The sequence below is a fragment of the Scyliorhinus canicula genome, chromosome 11, assembly GCF_902713615.1.
Source record: "Scyliorhinus canicula chromosome 11, sScyCan1.1, whole genome shotgun sequence".
In the NCBI taxonomy this organism is placed as follows: domain Eukaryota; kingdom Metazoa; phylum Chordata; class Chondrichthyes; order Carcharhiniformes; family Scyliorhinidae; genus Scyliorhinus; species Scyliorhinus canicula.
The window spans coordinates 141,997,223-142,013,818 of NC_052156.1; the positions used below are offsets into that span (position 1 = coordinate 141,997,223).

Below are 16,596 nucleotides of genomic sequence, written 5' to 3' on the forward strand. Positions count from 1 at the left end.
AGATGTTTTTGAATAGGTTGGAGCTGCTGTTGGTGGAGATGTTTGAAGACCCGGTGTCTAAAGGGGCACTATTTTGCTGTTGCTAAAAAAGGATAAGGACCCAGTTGAGTGTGGGTCGTATCAGCCAATATCCCTGTTAAATCTGGATGCCAAGATTTGTGCCAAAAAGAGTCCCCTCCATGGGTGATTGGGGAAGATCAGACATGATTTCTTGTGGGTAGGAAGTTGTCTTCAAATGTGCAGCACTTGTTAAATATGGTGCTCCCCCCATTAGAAGGGGGGAAACTGGAGATGGAGGTGGAGAAGACATTTGATCGAGTAGAGTGGCGTTTTTGTTTGTGGTGTTGGAGCGGTTTGGGCCTAAGTTTGTGGCGTGGGTTACATTGTTAAATAATAATAACCATTTATTGTCACAAGTATGAAGTTACTGTGAAAAGCCCCTAGTCGCCACATCCCGGCGCCTGTTAGGGTAAGCTGGTACGGGAATTGAATCTGCACTGCTGGCCTTGTTCTGCATCACAAACCAGCTGTCTAGCCCACTGAGCTAAACCAGGGAATTTGGAGAAGAGCGAATGGTCTTTGGCTTCCTCTCTGGGGACGGGAGCTGGTTTGGGGGATTGCCGTTTCATGTGGTGACTCTTCACTTCGAGGTACTTGGGTGTGCAGGTGGCTTGGGACTGGGTCCAGCTCTGAAAATTTAATTTTGCGAGCTTGGTGGGTAGGCAGATCTGGTGAGGTGGGACAGCCTCTCCCTATCATTGGCAGTAAAAATGACTCCTGCCGCGGTTTTATTTTTATTTTTATTCCAGTGTTTACCGGTGTTTTTTATGGGGGTGGAAGGGTTGATTTTGTAATTTGTCTGGGCAGGTAAGGTGGTGAGGATTCAGAAGACTGTGCTTTAGAGAGGGTGGCAGTCGGCGGTTTGGCTGTTCCGAATCTGCTGCGTTACTATTGGGCAGCGAAGGGGCAGGGCTAGGGTAGCGAGCCGGAGACAATGTGGGTGAAGATAGGCTCTTGTAGGGGGTCGGAGTTATGGGCACTGGGGCCCTGCTCCTTTGCTCCAGGGAATTACTTGGGTAGTCCACTGGTGGTTGCCATGCTGAAAATGTGGAGGCATTTTACATTAGGGGCGGGGTCGAAGCTGATGCAGGTTCAAAAGAATCATGGATGCTAGAAGCAGGGGTGATGGAAATTAAGGACTTATTTTTAGAAGCACATTTTGAAGGAGTTGATAGGGAACTTTGGGATTCCGCAGAGGATGGCCTTTAGATATTTGCAGAGGCAGGTCTTTGCAAGGAGGTTTTTCCTGACATTTCCAATGACACCAAACTCCTAGTTGTTGGAGGGGTGTTAGAAGAACAAAAATGAGTACAGCTCCTAGCCTGCGCCCTCCATGCTGCCCGACTAAACTAAAATCTTCTACACGTCAGGGGTCCGTATCCCTCTATTCATGTATTTGTCAAGATGCCCCTTAAACGTCATTGTCATCCCTGTTTCCACCACCACCTCCGGCAGAGAGTTCCAGGCACCCACTACCCTGTGTAAAAAAAATTTACCTCGTACATCTCCTCTAAACCTTGCCCCTCACACCTTAAACCTATGCCCCTTAGTAATTGACCCCTTTACCCTGGGAAAAAGTCTCTGACTATTCGCCCTGTCTATGCCCCTCATAATTTTGTAGACCTCTATCAGGTCACCCCTCAACCTCCGTTGTTCCAGTGAGAACAAACCAAATTTATTCAACCTCTCCTCATAGCTAATGCCCTCCATACCAGGCAAATCTCTTCTGCACCCTCTCTAAAGCCTCCACATCCTTCTGGTAATGTGGTGACCAGAATTGAACACTATACTCCCAAGTGTGGCCTAACTAAGGTTCTATACAGCTGCAACATGACGTGCCAATTTGTATGCTCAATGCCCTGGCCATTGAAGGCAAGCATGTCTTCTTGACTACCTTCTCCACCTGTGTTGCCCCATTGTTACCTGTGGACCTGTACACCTAGATCCCTGACTGTCAATACTCTTGAGGGTTCCACCATTCACTGTAGATTCCCTACCTGTATTAGACCTTCCAAAATGCATTGCCTCACATTTGTCCGGTTTAAATTTCATCTGCCATCTCTCCGCCGAAGTCTCCAAACAATCTAAATCCTGCTGTATCCTCTGACAGTCCTCATCGCTATCCGCAATTCCACCAACCTGTGTATCGTCTGCAAACTTACCAATCAGACCAGTTACATTTTTCTCAATCATTTACATATACTACGAATAGCGGACCACTACTCACGCCCGTCCAATCAGAAAAGCAATGTTATCAGCGATGAGGTGGTGGGTGGGGGGGGGGAGGGGGAGCCATATCGGCGATTTATGGAAAGATTTTGAAGGATATGGCGTCACTGGAGGGGGATAGGCAAAATACAAGGAGTTGGGGGTGGTATTGGGCGAGGGAGGGGTTGTTGTGTGAGGTGCTGTGGAGGGTAAATTCCTCAACCTCGTGCGAGGCTGGGCTTAATACAGTTACAGATGGTGCACAGGGCACACCTGACGAGGTAGAGAATGAGCCGGTTGTTTGAGGGGAATGGAGGATATTTGTGGGGTGGGGGGGGGGGGGGGGGAAGTCTGGCCAATCACGTACTTGTGTTCTGGTCCTGTGCAAAGTTGGAGAAATTTTGGGGGTCGTTTTTCAGCACCATGTCAATGATTGGATTTGGAGCCCAGTCCCCTGGGGGCCATATTTGGGGTGTTATATTTGCTGGAGCTGCAGACAGTGTGCGGGCAGATGTTTTGGCTTTCGCCTCACTGCTTGCTCGCAGGCGGGTCCTGTTGGGGTGGAGGTCAGCTTCTCCGGTCAGTGCTTCAGTATTACGGGGGATTTGATGGGAGTTTCTGTATTTGGAGAAGGGGGATGTGGTAAACCTATGGGGAAAGGAAGCCTCTCCCTAAGCCTTCCCAGAGGCATTGGATTTCACAAAGTAAATTTTATAGCCCGAGATGATTCCAAACCTACCTACAATATCAATAATAGCAGGAAAGGAGACATGAATAGCAACACACCATCCATCATGTGTTGCTTCCCCTCACTAGACAACCCAACCACCAAATGATTGTCTAATTCCCCATGCTCGGGGTTCAATAGCGTTTGCAATCAATAACAGTGGGCAACCCTGCCTAGACCCTCGCTGAAGACTACAATTATCAGATCTATAACTGTTAGTAAAAACTGCCGCAGGAGGACGTTTACAAAGTACTTGTATTCACTTGAACTCCCCTCCAAGTCCAAAGTTCTGCACCGTGTAGAATAAATAATTACACTTTACATGGTCAAAAGCTTTCTCTGCATTTATTGAGCTCATTAAGCCTGCTTTTGGAAGACTGAATAATATTTAATAATCTCTGAACATTGCACTTTAGATAGCAATTTCAAGTCTACAATTAAAAATGAAAGTGGCCGAGAGGATGCACATCCCTCAGGGTTTTTTGCCTGCCTTCAAAATTAAGGAGATACTTGCTTCAAGCGACTGAGGTAACAGATCTGCTTCGAATGATGATTTATTCCAATCGGAAGATCTGTTAACAAGTCTTTAAATTAGTTATAAAATTCATGCCCAAAGCAATCAGGCAAGGAGACTTACCAGACTCGATCCCCCATGGCAAATACCACTCTTTCTCCCCCCCCCCCCCCCCCCCCCCCCATAGAAATGAAGGAATTTGGGGTCAGCCTTTGGTCCTCAAATTGTTGGGAGTTTCAAGAGATAAAAGGCTCCATATTTACTAGTAATCACCCGACTGACCTGTTTTATATAAATTGACATAGAAGCTTTTAAATGTCCTATTAATATCCTCCAACTTAACCATCCTTTTAACCTTGGAATCTAGCAGAGGAGCCCTAGTGTCAACACTCTTCTTAGTAAGGAAAGCCAAATGCATACTATTTATTTCGAAACTCACACTCCTCCCTCAGCACGTTACGTCAGCAAGTGTCGTTTCGACTGCATTAATTTCTTTCAGCATCGAATGGCTAGGATTCCTACCATACTTCCCCCCACACTTGGTTTTGGCCAATTTTAATCATGCCTGCCCTTTACTGGCTGTGTACGAAATGACCACGCCCCACGGGCTTACTTTGGAGAGAGAATTGACTGAGTCGAAGACTTCAAATTGGCCTTAAATTACAAGATAAAATCAGAATCCTTAAGTAGACATGCATTAAATCTCCAAGTAAAAATCCTGAGACTACAGTATTACCTATAGAGCAGTAAGCTACTGAAATACAATATTATCTTGGGCATGAAAAAATAATAAATTCTAGTATTACATTGAAGAGCAGAGAGGTGAACACTTTATCTTCGGGATGCAATGTTCTCAAAGTACCCCATATCCTCACACACCGATGCTAATGCCTTGGCCTGTTGGGTGGGAGGGTTCCAAGTTATGAGAAGTGTGTCCAGCAAAGGATTAAGATGGCAGTTGTACTCCACCTTATGAAGGAATTTGTTGAAGCAAATTTGGCAAAATCCATAAAGAGCAGTAACAAAATCAAAGAGTTGTTTGGAGGGCCATTCCTTATCAAAATACTATCCCCATGCAGCTATCACCTTAACAGTTACTTCCCCCCTCCTTTCCCCTCTCTTTTCCCCCCCCCCCCCCCCCCCCCCCCCCCACCCACACACACACACTCAGATCTCCAGTCTCACAGGCACATTCATTGACTAAAATCCCCCACCTCTCCCACCCAAAGCTACACCCACACCCGCATCAATTTCTGGTGCTCCTTATCAACTAAATTAGTTTCCTGCAACAAAGCTATATTAACATTCTCCATTTTAAAGAACAATCTGGTAGTAGCTACTGCCTTTGCTTATTCAGCCAGAGTATAGGATATTAACATAAAATGGCTTACCAGCCAAGAATTTTCCCGCCCCAGTTGGGTGTGCACCAAAACATTCTTCCCTCATCTCCAACCATATCAGAAGCACCAGTAACACATTATAACGTATTTTTCTAAGACATGAGACTTGACTGTACCCTTACAGGAACCAATTAATTTTAAGAACACCCAAAGCCAATAGCTTAAAAGAGGGTTATCCTCACCTGTAGGGCTGTACTTACAAACCTTCCATAATTACACCGAGTCTTTCTTCTCAAAAGTGAGAAGACAAAATATACCACGAAAAGGACAAGCACAGAATGATACCCTTCCTGCATTTTAACCCTTCCTATTGAGACTTAATCCACACACGATCAGAGTAGACGATAAAACATGTACCTCATTGTAAATGAAAATAAAGGAAAACAGATATTCTTCATATAGCCACTGGTGTCATACAATCAGCACAGTGTATTCCTTAACTAGAAGCAGCATGCTGAGGAGTGATTTTCATTGAAGACGAATGTAAATCCCTGCCATCCTTAAGAATAAAAACTTACTGTGCTCAGTTTCTAAAATCATCCTGATCAGAATGAAAAATACCAACACAGAATCAGGAAGGAACAATAATAGCAAGTGAAAAGAGTCTGGATTATAGTGTACTGCTAGTCTGTTACTTCAAATTATTGCCTTCCATGGAGTTCACAAAAGCCAAGGCTTTAGCTGGGATGTCTGATGTCAGTCTGTAAAACTGGATACAGTAGAGCATATTGCACTCCAATGGTCTTCTGGTGTATCATAGAACATAGTACAGCACAGTACAGGCCATTTGGCCCACAACCGCTTATCCTAATCTAAGATCAACCTAACCTACACCTCTTCAATTTACTGCTAACCAATCGTCGCCAAGAAATCTTGAAAAAAGAGACCTTTACTCCCTCATGGAGCAAGGCCCCATTGCATCTACCTTATCTCCAATACTCTTTGGCGACCCTTGAAGTTATGAAAATGATAATTACGAGCTAGGGTCATCTGTTGTCCCTAGGCTTCTTCTGGGAAACTGACAATCCGGGCATTCTTCCTCCCGCCTGTTTTCCAGATCATCAATAACAGAACATACAGCTGCTTTTCTAAGGATTTTAAGCAGGCCTCTACTGAATAAGTTGTATTTTCAACAATACTAATTCTCTCCTTGCTTCGTCAAGCCTTTACCCATATTCTGCAGCTCTATAGTATCATCACTGATATTTTGTGCTAACAGACAAGAGTTTCTCGTCATCAATTGTAATGCCTTTGAGTGCTGGATCGAGAGCCTGTACACTCACCAAGTTGTCATAGAATCCCTACAGTGCAGAAGGTGGTCATGTAGCCCATTGAGTGTACCACTGACCCTCTGAAAGAGTACTTCACCTAAACTCACTCCCTGCCCTATCCCATTAACCCCTTAATCTAATTATACATTTTTTGGACACTAAGACAATTGAGCATAACCAACCCACCTAACCTGCACATCTTTGGACTGGAGAGGAAACCCACACAGACACAGGGAGAAAATGCAAACTTCACACAGAGTGGTCTACGGCTGGAATTGAACCTGGGTCCCTGGCACTGAGGTAGCAGTGCTAACCACCATGCCACCAGACTGAGTCAGCTCCACCCCACTCGCTTCTGACTGCTCTTTTTGTTGACTATTTTCCTAATATTTCTCAGCATTTTGACACCAACAGTTAGCCAGAAATCATTCATGACATAATATGGAATTCTCTCTCCCAGATTAGTGTGTGTGAGATAAATGAAAGTATTATAGACAGAGTGCCAGAGCTTATGGAAACACAGCTATTCCTGTGACCTCCCCTTGCTGGCACAGATTTTTAGCGTGGCCAATCCACCTAGCCTGCACATTTGTGTTGTGGGGGCGAGACGCACACAAGCACGGGGAGAATGTGCAAACTCCACATGGTCAGTGACCAGAGCCGAGATTGAACCTGGGACCTCAGCACTGTGAGGCAACAGTGCTAACCACAACACCACCGTGCTGCCCCTGCTGGCACAGATTTGACGGACCAAATGGCTTCCTTCTGTTGTATTATTTCCATTCTAAATTAAATTTCAGCTTTTAATAAGTATCTCTGCAATGCACAGAATGATCAACAGAATAGGTTAAAAGCAGGCATTCCAAGTGTACTCATTCTAAATTATTTTTCCTGAAGTGAAGAATCGGTTACAATTAGTGCTGCAATTACATTGTGAGGTTTTGCCATCCTTACATAAGTGCTGCAGCAAGTGTTATAATTGCTACACTATTCGCCCTCACAAGAACCACCTATTGTGGGCTTTTTGATCCCTGTGTAACAATCAGACATTCACTCAAAAGTTGCTATGGCTGCAACATCCTAAAAACACTTTGCTCACACCTCCTAATATTTCCTTTGTATATTTTTATACATGTTAAACCAATAATGGGGATCAACAGAGCTACAAAGACTGTGCCACTAATTGAGATGTTTTTCAATTTCAGGATGAGATTGTGTACTAGTGTTACTGACAGTGAAGTTGCTCGAGCCAAAAACCTCTTAAAGACAAACATGTTGCTGCAACTTGATGGTAAAAACAAGATTTTCTATTTGTGGAGTTTGTTGTCCATGCTTGCTTCAAAATATTCATTTGGAATGTCAACATTTGCAGGATCAACACCAATCTGTGAAGATATTGGGAGACAAATGTTATGTTACAATCGAAGAATTCCAATCCCAGAGCTTGAAGCGAGGATTGAGGTAAGTGAACATAATTCTCCCAACAGCACATAGAATGAGAGCAGTTGTGTTTAACTGGTTTACACAAGTGCAATTGTTTTTTTTAAATATAAATTTAGAGTACCCAATTCATTTTTCCAATTAAGGGGCAATTTAGCGTGGCCAGTCACCTACCCTGCACATCTTTTTGGGTTGTGGGATAAAACCTGGGACCTTGGTGCTGTGAGGCAGCAGTGCTAACCACTGCCTGGAAGTGCAATTGTTTTAAGCTAATTAGTGCTTTGTAATTTTTGAACTAGGCCGTTGATGCCAAAACAGTGCGGGATGTTTGCACCAAGTATACCTACAACAAGTGTCCTGCAATTGCCGCTGTTGGTAAGTGGCCATCATAACCAATGTCATTTTACTGCAGAAGTTTTAAATGTTTTGTAATGCTATTTATTATTTGTTCCAGGTCCTATTGAACAGCTCCCAGATTATAACAAAATATGCAATGCAATGTACTGGTTGAGAGAGTAAAAAGCAGCAGCTATAACAGTGTATAAAAGTTTATATTCTATTAATAATAAAGTGAGTCATTTATACTTGGTTTTTTTGTTTTATTATCAAATAATCACATGCACAATGATAAAAGGGAGTGGCAACATCTCATTTCTTCGATCTAACAGTATTAACTTGGTCTTGTGCGGCTTTCTTTGCTTTGACCATTTCAACAAGTTCCTGTTAAGTAGAAGCAGAGAGATCAAAATGCATAAATTTTAATGTCAGGTTTGACTATGGTTTCTTTAGGTCATTTATAAAGGAGCTAGAACTGGCTCAGACTTTTGCTTACCTTATATCTCTTCATGCAATCTCTCTTTGTTCTTCCTGGAACAGTTGCTGCTATCTTTTCCCACCGTTCTGGGGTGTTTACTGGATAGGTCTTCAGTGCTTGTTCCAGAAGTTTCTGTTCTTCTGCTGTCCATGGGTTAATGTCACAACCAGGTGCTGTGGCATAAAATAAAAGCATATTCACTACTGTAAAGCTTTTTACACCAGTAATATAGGGTTACGTCTAGTCAAAAGCAGGCAGCTGAGGAGCATCTTACAAACTTCCTGTCACTCATTTTTAAAAAAATAATCTTTGTCACAAGTAGGCTTACATTAACACTGCAATGAAGTTACTGTGAAAATCTCCTAGTCGCCACATTCCGGAGCTTGTTCGGGTACACAGGGAGAATTCAGAATATCCAATTCACCTAACAGCTCGTCTTTTGGGATTTGTGGGAGGAAATCCACGCAGACACAGGGAGAATGTGCAAACTCTGCACAGATAGTGACCCAAGCCAGGAATTGAACATAGGACTCTGGCGCTGTGAAGCAACAGTGCTACCCTTGAAAAATTCTATAATGTCATCCTTTATGATTTATTCACATTGAGGTTATTATAAACAGCATTGAATGTAGGCAAGATTTATTACTGGAATAAAGCATAGAATATGACAATTTGCTTTTTTTCCCACCCTTTTCTCTCTCTTTAAAGATCACTGATTAATCTTAATGCCAACTTCCTGCTCAAGTTGTCATGCTTCTGAGCCAAGATCCCAAACATCACAAGCATTCTGCAATGGAGGGTAGCAGTCAGTATATATCACCTCTGGAAGGTGCATGGGAAGTGGTAGAATAATCACAAGCGGATTCCTCCCCAGAACTATAAGAGGCAAATGCTGATGTTGAATAACCAAGGTCAAACAGTGATTAACCTTCATGATTTTAACAGTATTGGAGTTTCACTGCCTTTTCTAAACTTAACTTGAATTTTCCTTCTCTCCTTTCAAGGAACTAGATAATAAAGTGGTCCACTAGCCAGTAATCATTCCAAACTTGCTTAGTTGGCCCAGGTGCTCAGTTAACCTACTGGTTATGTGCTTTCAACAAGATCATTTTTAAAAACTCAATCCCGAAGGCCATTACAGGTGTAATGGTGAATGAATCATAGAATTTACAGTGCAGAAGGAGGCCATTCAGCCCATTGAGTCTGCACCGACCCTTGGAAAGAGCACCCCACTTAAGCCCAGGCCTCCACCCTATCCCCATAAGTCACACAACTTATTGAGTTGTGTGTTTTTCACAATTTTAATGTTTTAATTTAGAATGTATTGGCTAAGTGATCTTTTTTCCCTTAGTACACTGAAATGTACTCATTCAAATCTGATTTCAAAATATATGGGTTTGTTAAGTTTACCTATGATTCTTGTATTGAAAATTACATCTACAATGCCATGAATAACATCAATAAACTTAGTGACATATTGAAGCAGATCTCAAGTTATGGGACAATGCATTTATTGCTTTCCCAACGCCCCCCCAAAAAAATTAACAAAATCGAATCGACAGGCTTTGTGCTTCTGATTGCTTGAATGCCAAGGTTGAGACATCAGTGCAAATTAGATATTTTCTCATTCCACACTGTTCACCATTTCTTACCCTCAAACCTCTCTGAAGGAGTTGCCTTATCCAGTGCTGCAACTGCTGTATTGTGGTCTTTATTGAATTTCTCAAATGCTTTTTTATTAATTTCATCTTTTTGTAGAGGATCTGTAAGACAAATAGAAATGATTAAAAAGCTATTCACTTTGGGAAAGGTTGTATTGACAGCTGAACCCTTAAGTTTAACTATCAAATGCTTCCTTGATATTCCTTCCAGTTGCTCTACATTTGAAAGTAATGAACAGTCAAATGTACAGATAAACATTAGAAAGCTTTGGAATGAACAAAGCAACACAACTTTGTTGTGCAAAAACTCAGCTCTACAACTGATCAAAGCAACATTAAATATTCAACATTAATGTTTTATACTTTAGTCAGCATATGCTTGATAACTCACTCGCTTTCTCTCCATCCTACGACACATGCTTCATCTTTTAAACAATAATGCAAAGCTTTTCCATCGTCACTTTCAATACTTTTGTCAAATGTTGAAGATCGAATGAAAGGAGATTCTATATTTACCAAGTTTTTGTAAATTCTTGGCTTTGTTGATTACATCCTTGGCTGTCCTTCTGATTCCACTTGTTGAGTGTGAATTAATAAAATTAGCAATTACTTCCCATCTGAAAAAGAACAGATCTATGATCACTAGGATTAACTACTAATTTTCACAAATTGGATACGATCGGATATTTAAACATGATGACTGGTGGATGTAACTGTTCATTCAGCTCTCCAAACACAATTTCTGATGTGTCCCAATCAAAGTGTAATCTTTCATTTTCAAACAGTCACAAGCCTGTAGTCTAACTATGGCCATATAGTCAGATGAATACAGAACAGTTGATTATTGGCTGTGATGGCATCTCCCACAGCCCCACCCACACACAAATAATCACGTCAACAAGGTTCTGAAGAATAAAGCACTCTTGGAACAATAATTCAACCTTCAGGGCATGAAAGAAAAACTGGATTGGGGGGGGGCGGGGGGAGTCAGAAAGCAGGATTGGAGCTTCCATGTCTAAACAGCGCTATTCAGCTGGGCTACGAAGATGCCTGATGGAGATAGAAGATCACTGAATCAACTTAGTCCAGTTCTGTAATTTTTGGAACTAAAACTCAAGTTAATCCTAACCTGCTGCTACTTCACCTTCCTCCCCTCATAAGAAGTAGAAGTGAAATAAAGGCACAGAGTTAAGGATTTTTGCACCTAATTTTACATTTAGAAAGCAATACTTCTGCAGTATTTTCACAGCCGCGCGGAGTTGCAGCCAGCGTGACACATTCTAACAACAATTCAGTTATTTATTCAACATGTTTTGTCATGCATTACCTTGTATTAGTTCCAGCAGGAAAGATATTTACACCTTTTATCAACAGCTGCAAGTCTTCTTCCAGCCAGGATTTGCTTCCTCCCCCGTATCCTGTGGCATGATCAGAGCTTTTCGCAGCCTGGCGCATTCGTGCCTCAGATTCCTCCTTCTCTTTTGCCAACTGTGCGTTTACCTCTTGGATCTTTAGGATAAAATGTTTAAATTAGATTGTTGCTCATTCAATATTAGGTTTTCCTCAAATTCCTATTCAGTACGATTGTTCGATATCAACTTTCCCTCACCTGGATCTGCCGGTGTGCTTCTATTCAGCACTTGTTGGAATTAATTGTTGAGACAGAACAAGTACAGAAGACCAGCATGTATTGTTCATAGCTGCCATATAGAAAAGGAGGCACCATGGCATAGCGACACAAAACACACTAGGAGTACTTGTAAAAGACTGTAACCTGTTCCCAACCACCAAATTATTTTATTGTCCGTTGCTTTCTTTTGTGGCACGTAGGTGGCGTACATGCATTATTTTTCATGGTCAAACACAAAGCAAACTGAAGCTCACTTAATTATGTAAATAAAACGAACCAAGATCCATGAACAGACCAAGAAAAAAATTGTTAAACTTTGCTTACAGCAGTCACACATATGGGTCAGTGCCAAAACTAATTACATTAATGCTACTTTGCTGGGGGTACAGTTTGAGAAAGAGTTTTGAATCAAATCAAATCCAAATACATATCACTGATGTTCTTAATGTATCACAATGAACTGCTCCCATCAACAGTGTCCATCTCATCTCACAAAGCTCTCTTCAAGCACAATCCAAATTTGTACACACAGATTTGGTACTGCCATAGAACTGGCAGAATAGGTTCAAGGGGCTGAATAGCCTACTGCTGTTCCACCCAGCAAATGCCTCCCTTTTCGGCCCAATGGGTCTTCAGCGACCCTCCGAAAGAGCACCCAACCCAGACCAACTCCGCCCCCCCCCCCCCCCCCCCCCCCCCCCCAAACCTTTGGACACTAAGGGGCAATTAAGCATAGCCAATCCATCTATCATGCACACCTTTGGACTGTAGGAGGAAATCAGAGCACCTGGAGGAAATTCATGGGATAAGATACAAACTCCACACACACAGTAACCTAAGGCAGGTATTGAACCCGAGTCCCTGACGCTGTGAGGAAGCTGTGCTAACTACTGTGCCAAATATTATGGATCGCAAGTAAAAGGTCATCAAACTGCAATGTTAACTCCTCTCTCTAAAGATCTCTGGGTGCTTCTAGTAATTGTTTTTATTATAGATCATACCTGTTTCTCTATCTCAGCTTGGCCTTCATCCCTTGTACTTGATGCAAGTACTTCATTTAAGGCTTGGAGGCTGGAACAAAATAAAACAAAAACATATTGGATCCTACTAAATGAAATGCCTTGGTCAGGTTTTCAAGGACCGACTGTAATCCTGTTAGACCTTAATGATACAGAAGTACATTTGGGTGGAGATAGTCCAAACCCGAAAGGGCAACAGGTATACACAAACAGCAAAATTAACACCCATTCAGCAGGGAGGTGACCTTTAAAGTTTATGCATATATTTTACAACTTAATGTGAAACTGATTGCAGCTATTTTTTCCCCACCAAAAATCAATTTGCTTATATAACATCTTTAAAGTAAAAAGTCTCCCCCCCCAAGTGCCTCAGAGATTTGCTCAAACAAAATTGATTAAGTCAAAGAAGCAGCAATAGGGGGGTTTCAAGGATAATGTTAAACAGAGACGAAAGGGGGTGCAAATCGTGATGGAATTCCTAAAATGGGGCAGAATGCACTAAACATGTTACGGTTTTCACCAGCAGATGGCTTAAGAGGAGGGAGGGTGAGATGTTAGAGGTGGAAGTCTTTGTGATGGATAAGATACAGGTGAAGGAGCTCAGGTCAGGATCATTTAGGATGCTGAAGCTGGGAGCACTGGTTCAATCTGAAACAATGGCCAGGGAGAGGGATGGCATTGTGGCATAGGCAAAGTACTCAGACGCCACCTTATGCTGTCATTTCGGACTTCCAGTATGAGTAGCACTATTTTATTTGTAGATTTTTGTTCCCATCAAGGAAGATTCAAGGGAAATTGTGAATGACATCTCTTCCAGGGATACTTTATATAGAGACTTGGAACAGAAGATTGAACTCAAATTTAAAAAATAAATTGATGGTAAATTGTTCACCTGGAATTATACAGGTACGGAATTTTGAAATAGATTATTACCTCATCAGTTCAAGTCGATCACAGAGTTTCTCCACTTCCTCCATCATTTTCACATTTTCAGTTTGATCTTCAGTGAAGTAATTCCAATTCTTTGAAAATAAGAAAAAGTTTCACTTTTCCAATACAATAAATAATCAGGTTGGAAAGTCCAATGATTTGACGTCAGCACTGATTAAGGTACCAATGATGTTAGATGTATAATTCTCAGAACTGCTTGTGCAGGTGGCAGCAATACATGCACAACATGGATAGCAGGGTGGGATCTCAAGACTAAAGCGGAGATGCTAAATACAATAGCTGGGACAACACGGCCATGAAAACAAACCAGTGGCTCAAACATCAATCCCTCATTAGCTGAAAGCCAAGGCAGTGGGTGAGGCTGCTACGATTGGTCTTGAGAACATCATCTCGAAAGGGGCAGGGAAGAGTGGGGAATAAAATCAGCCGGTTGTCACTTCTGATCCTATCATAGAAACAATAGAGATATGGGTAGATGAGGCTCAATAATTCTGCCCCTTAACAGCCAGCTAACATTTCTGAGCTTCAGTTAAAGAATGACCTCTGGGTAGATACGGTTGCTGACATCCAAATGTACAAAGAAACAAACCAAAACTAGCTTGAAGTGATGCACTGATTTAAAGACACAAAGACACTGTCTTGAAAATTATTATAGATGGAATTCTCGTTTTCAGTCTATTAATAAGTTTTTAAAAGTCTTACTTTAGTTGTGATCAGTCTGCAGGGTGTGAACGTTTAATGTTAATTTATTGTTTTTTTAAATTAAGAGTACCCGATTATTTTTTTTCCAATTAAGGGGCAATTTAGCTGACCAGCACATCTTTGGGTTGTGGGGATGTAACCCACGCAGACACAGGAAGAATGTGCAAACTCCACACGGACAGTGACCCAGGGCGGTATTCGAACCCGGGTCCTCTGTGTCGTGGTCCAGTGCTAATTTATTTTTTAAAAACCTCATAGTTGGGCAAAAATATCTCCTGCCCTTTATAGTATAGGTGAAAAGACATCAGCTGAGCCGGTGATCTTATGGTCTAGATGTCCCCATTTTTTTGTTGTAAACTGCTGGCGGATCTGAGAAAAGTACAACAGTGAGTACAAACATATCACATTACTGGGCTTTTGGTGAACAAATGTGGTGGTTTACTGGAAGGCAACCTCATATCCAACATCCAGTATAGTGTTCCATAAGGAGTATAATGTGCAGTTCTGGTCTGGCCACTTAAGTATGGGAAGATGCTCTGCTTTTGAAATGACACAAAGTGGATACAGCGGCAATTCTAAAATTAAATAAACCCCTAAGACTTCTTCAGTGTTTCCCTCCCTACCTCCTCCTCTAACCAAAAAAAAGCAAATCACTGTAAGGATCCCAGCCGAGTAAAGATCAAGAGGGAGACTCGAAGGCAGGTAGAAGTAGAAAGAAGTTGAACCGTGACGTCACAGCTTCCAGGTAAGTGATTGGCTGGTGACTGGTAAGTAGTTTCTTTTCTCCCCGAGGTGTTCTCATGTGGGGCACAGTGGTTGCTGAGTGAGTGCTTGCAGAGAAGGGGAGTAAATTTTTTAAAAACTTACTGTTGGGAGTTTCCAGCTGAATCCGGTCGGAGTGAGGACAGAGTGACTGCTGGGTAAGTAATAAAGATTTAAATTGCTTCCATGAGCCCATAACAGCTGATTGCTGTTCTCGTGCAGGGCGCAGTGGTTGCTGGTTAAGTGTTTTATTTTTACCTGTATTTAAGTTGGGCGGTTCCTAAACCCTAGACAATACACTTGTAGTGACCCCCACCCTTCCACATCCTCTAATCTAAGGGGTAGAGTGAATAACAGGTAAGCTCGTTCTTTCTTTTTCTTGTTTTATCTAGAGGGGATGGCAGGGAAGGCAGTGCAATGTTCCTGCTGCAGAATGTTTGAGGTGAGGGACGCCGTCAGTGTCCCTGCTGATTTCACCTGTGGGAAGTGCACCCATCTCCAACGCCTCAGAAACCGCATTAGGGAACTGGAGCTGGATGAACTTCCGATCGTTCGGGAGGCAGAGGTGGTCACAGATAGTTGCTTCGTTGATGTAGTTACTCCGAAGAATCAAGATAGATGGCTGACTGTGATAGGGGCTGGAAGGAAGCAGTCAGTGCAGGGATCCTCTGTGGTCGTTCCCCTCAGTAACAAGTATACCGCTTTGGATACTGTTGAGAGGGACGACCTACCAGGGGTAAGCCATGGTGAACGGATCTCCAGCACCGAGTCCGTCCCTGTGGCTCAGAAGGGAAGGAGGGAGAGCAGGAGAGCAATAGTTATTGGGGACTCAATAATTAGAGGGACAGATAGACGGTTCTGTGGCAACGAAAGAGACTCATGGATGGTATGTTGCCTCCCGGGTGCCAGGGTCCGTGACGTCTCGGACCGTGTTTTCAGAATCTTAAGGGGGAGGGGGAACAGTCACAAGTCGTGGTACACATCGATACCAACAACATAGGTAAGAGAAGGGACGGGGATTTAAAACAGGAATTTAGAGTGGAAGCTGAGAGCCAGGACAAACCATGTTGTCATCTCTGGTTTGTTGCCGGTGCCACGTGCTAGCGAGGTGAGGAACAGGGAGAGTGCAGATAAACACGTGGCTGCAGGGATGGTGTAGGAGGGAGGGTTTCAGTTACGGGGATAATTGGAATATATTCTGGGGAAAGTCGGACCTGTACAGACAGGACGGTTTGCACTTGAACCAGAGGGGCACCAATATCCTGGGAGGGAAATTTGCTACGGCTCTTCAGGGGAGGTTTAAACTAATTTGTCAGGGGGATGGGAAAACGAGCTGTAGTCCAGAAGCCAGTGTTGAGAGTAGTGAGGTACTGAGGAGGGTATTAAGGTCGCAGGAGTGTACCGGCAGCCAGAAAGGTGGGTTGAAGTGTGTCTACT

The 16,596-nt window shown here is 42.7% G+C and overlaps 2 protein-coding genes across 2 annotated transcripts in view; one reads left to right on the top strand and one right to left on the bottom strand.

The window, feature by feature from the left end:
• The window catches only part of pmpcb (peptidase, mitochondrial processing subunit beta), a 32,114-nt gene extending 23,906 nt beyond the window's left edge, over positions 1-8,208 (top strand). Inside the window, exons 10-13 of the mRNA XM_038811560.1 lie at positions 7,386-7,471; positions 7,553-7,641; positions 7,920-7,995; positions 8,075-8,208. Coding sequence (XP_038667488.1) covers positions 7,386-7,471; positions 7,553-7,641; positions 7,920-7,995; positions 8,075-8,139 — 316 coding nt within the window. The 3' untranslated portion in view covers positions 8,140-8,208. The remainder of the gene's footprint in view (positions 1-7,385; positions 7,472-7,552; positions 7,642-7,919; positions 7,996-8,074) is intronic.
• The window catches only part of dnajc2 (DnaJ (Hsp40) homolog, subfamily C, member 2), a 66,817-nt gene continuing 58,419 nt past the window's right edge, over positions 8,199-16,596 (bottom strand). Inside the window, exons 11-17 of the mRNA XM_038811559.1 lie at positions 13,678-13,766; positions 12,727-12,796; positions 11,423-11,604; positions 10,612-10,712; positions 10,087-10,197; positions 8,453-8,607; positions 8,199-8,340 (exon numbers count right to left, since the gene is read on the bottom strand). Coding sequence (XP_038667487.1) covers positions 8,269-8,340; positions 8,453-8,607; positions 10,087-10,197; positions 10,612-10,712; positions 11,423-11,604; positions 12,727-12,796; positions 13,678-13,766 — 780 coding nt within the window. The 3' untranslated portion in view covers positions 8,199-8,268. The remainder of the gene's footprint in view (positions 8,341-8,452; positions 8,608-10,086; positions 10,198-10,611; positions 10,713-11,422; positions 11,605-12,726; positions 12,797-13,677; positions 13,767-16,596) is intronic.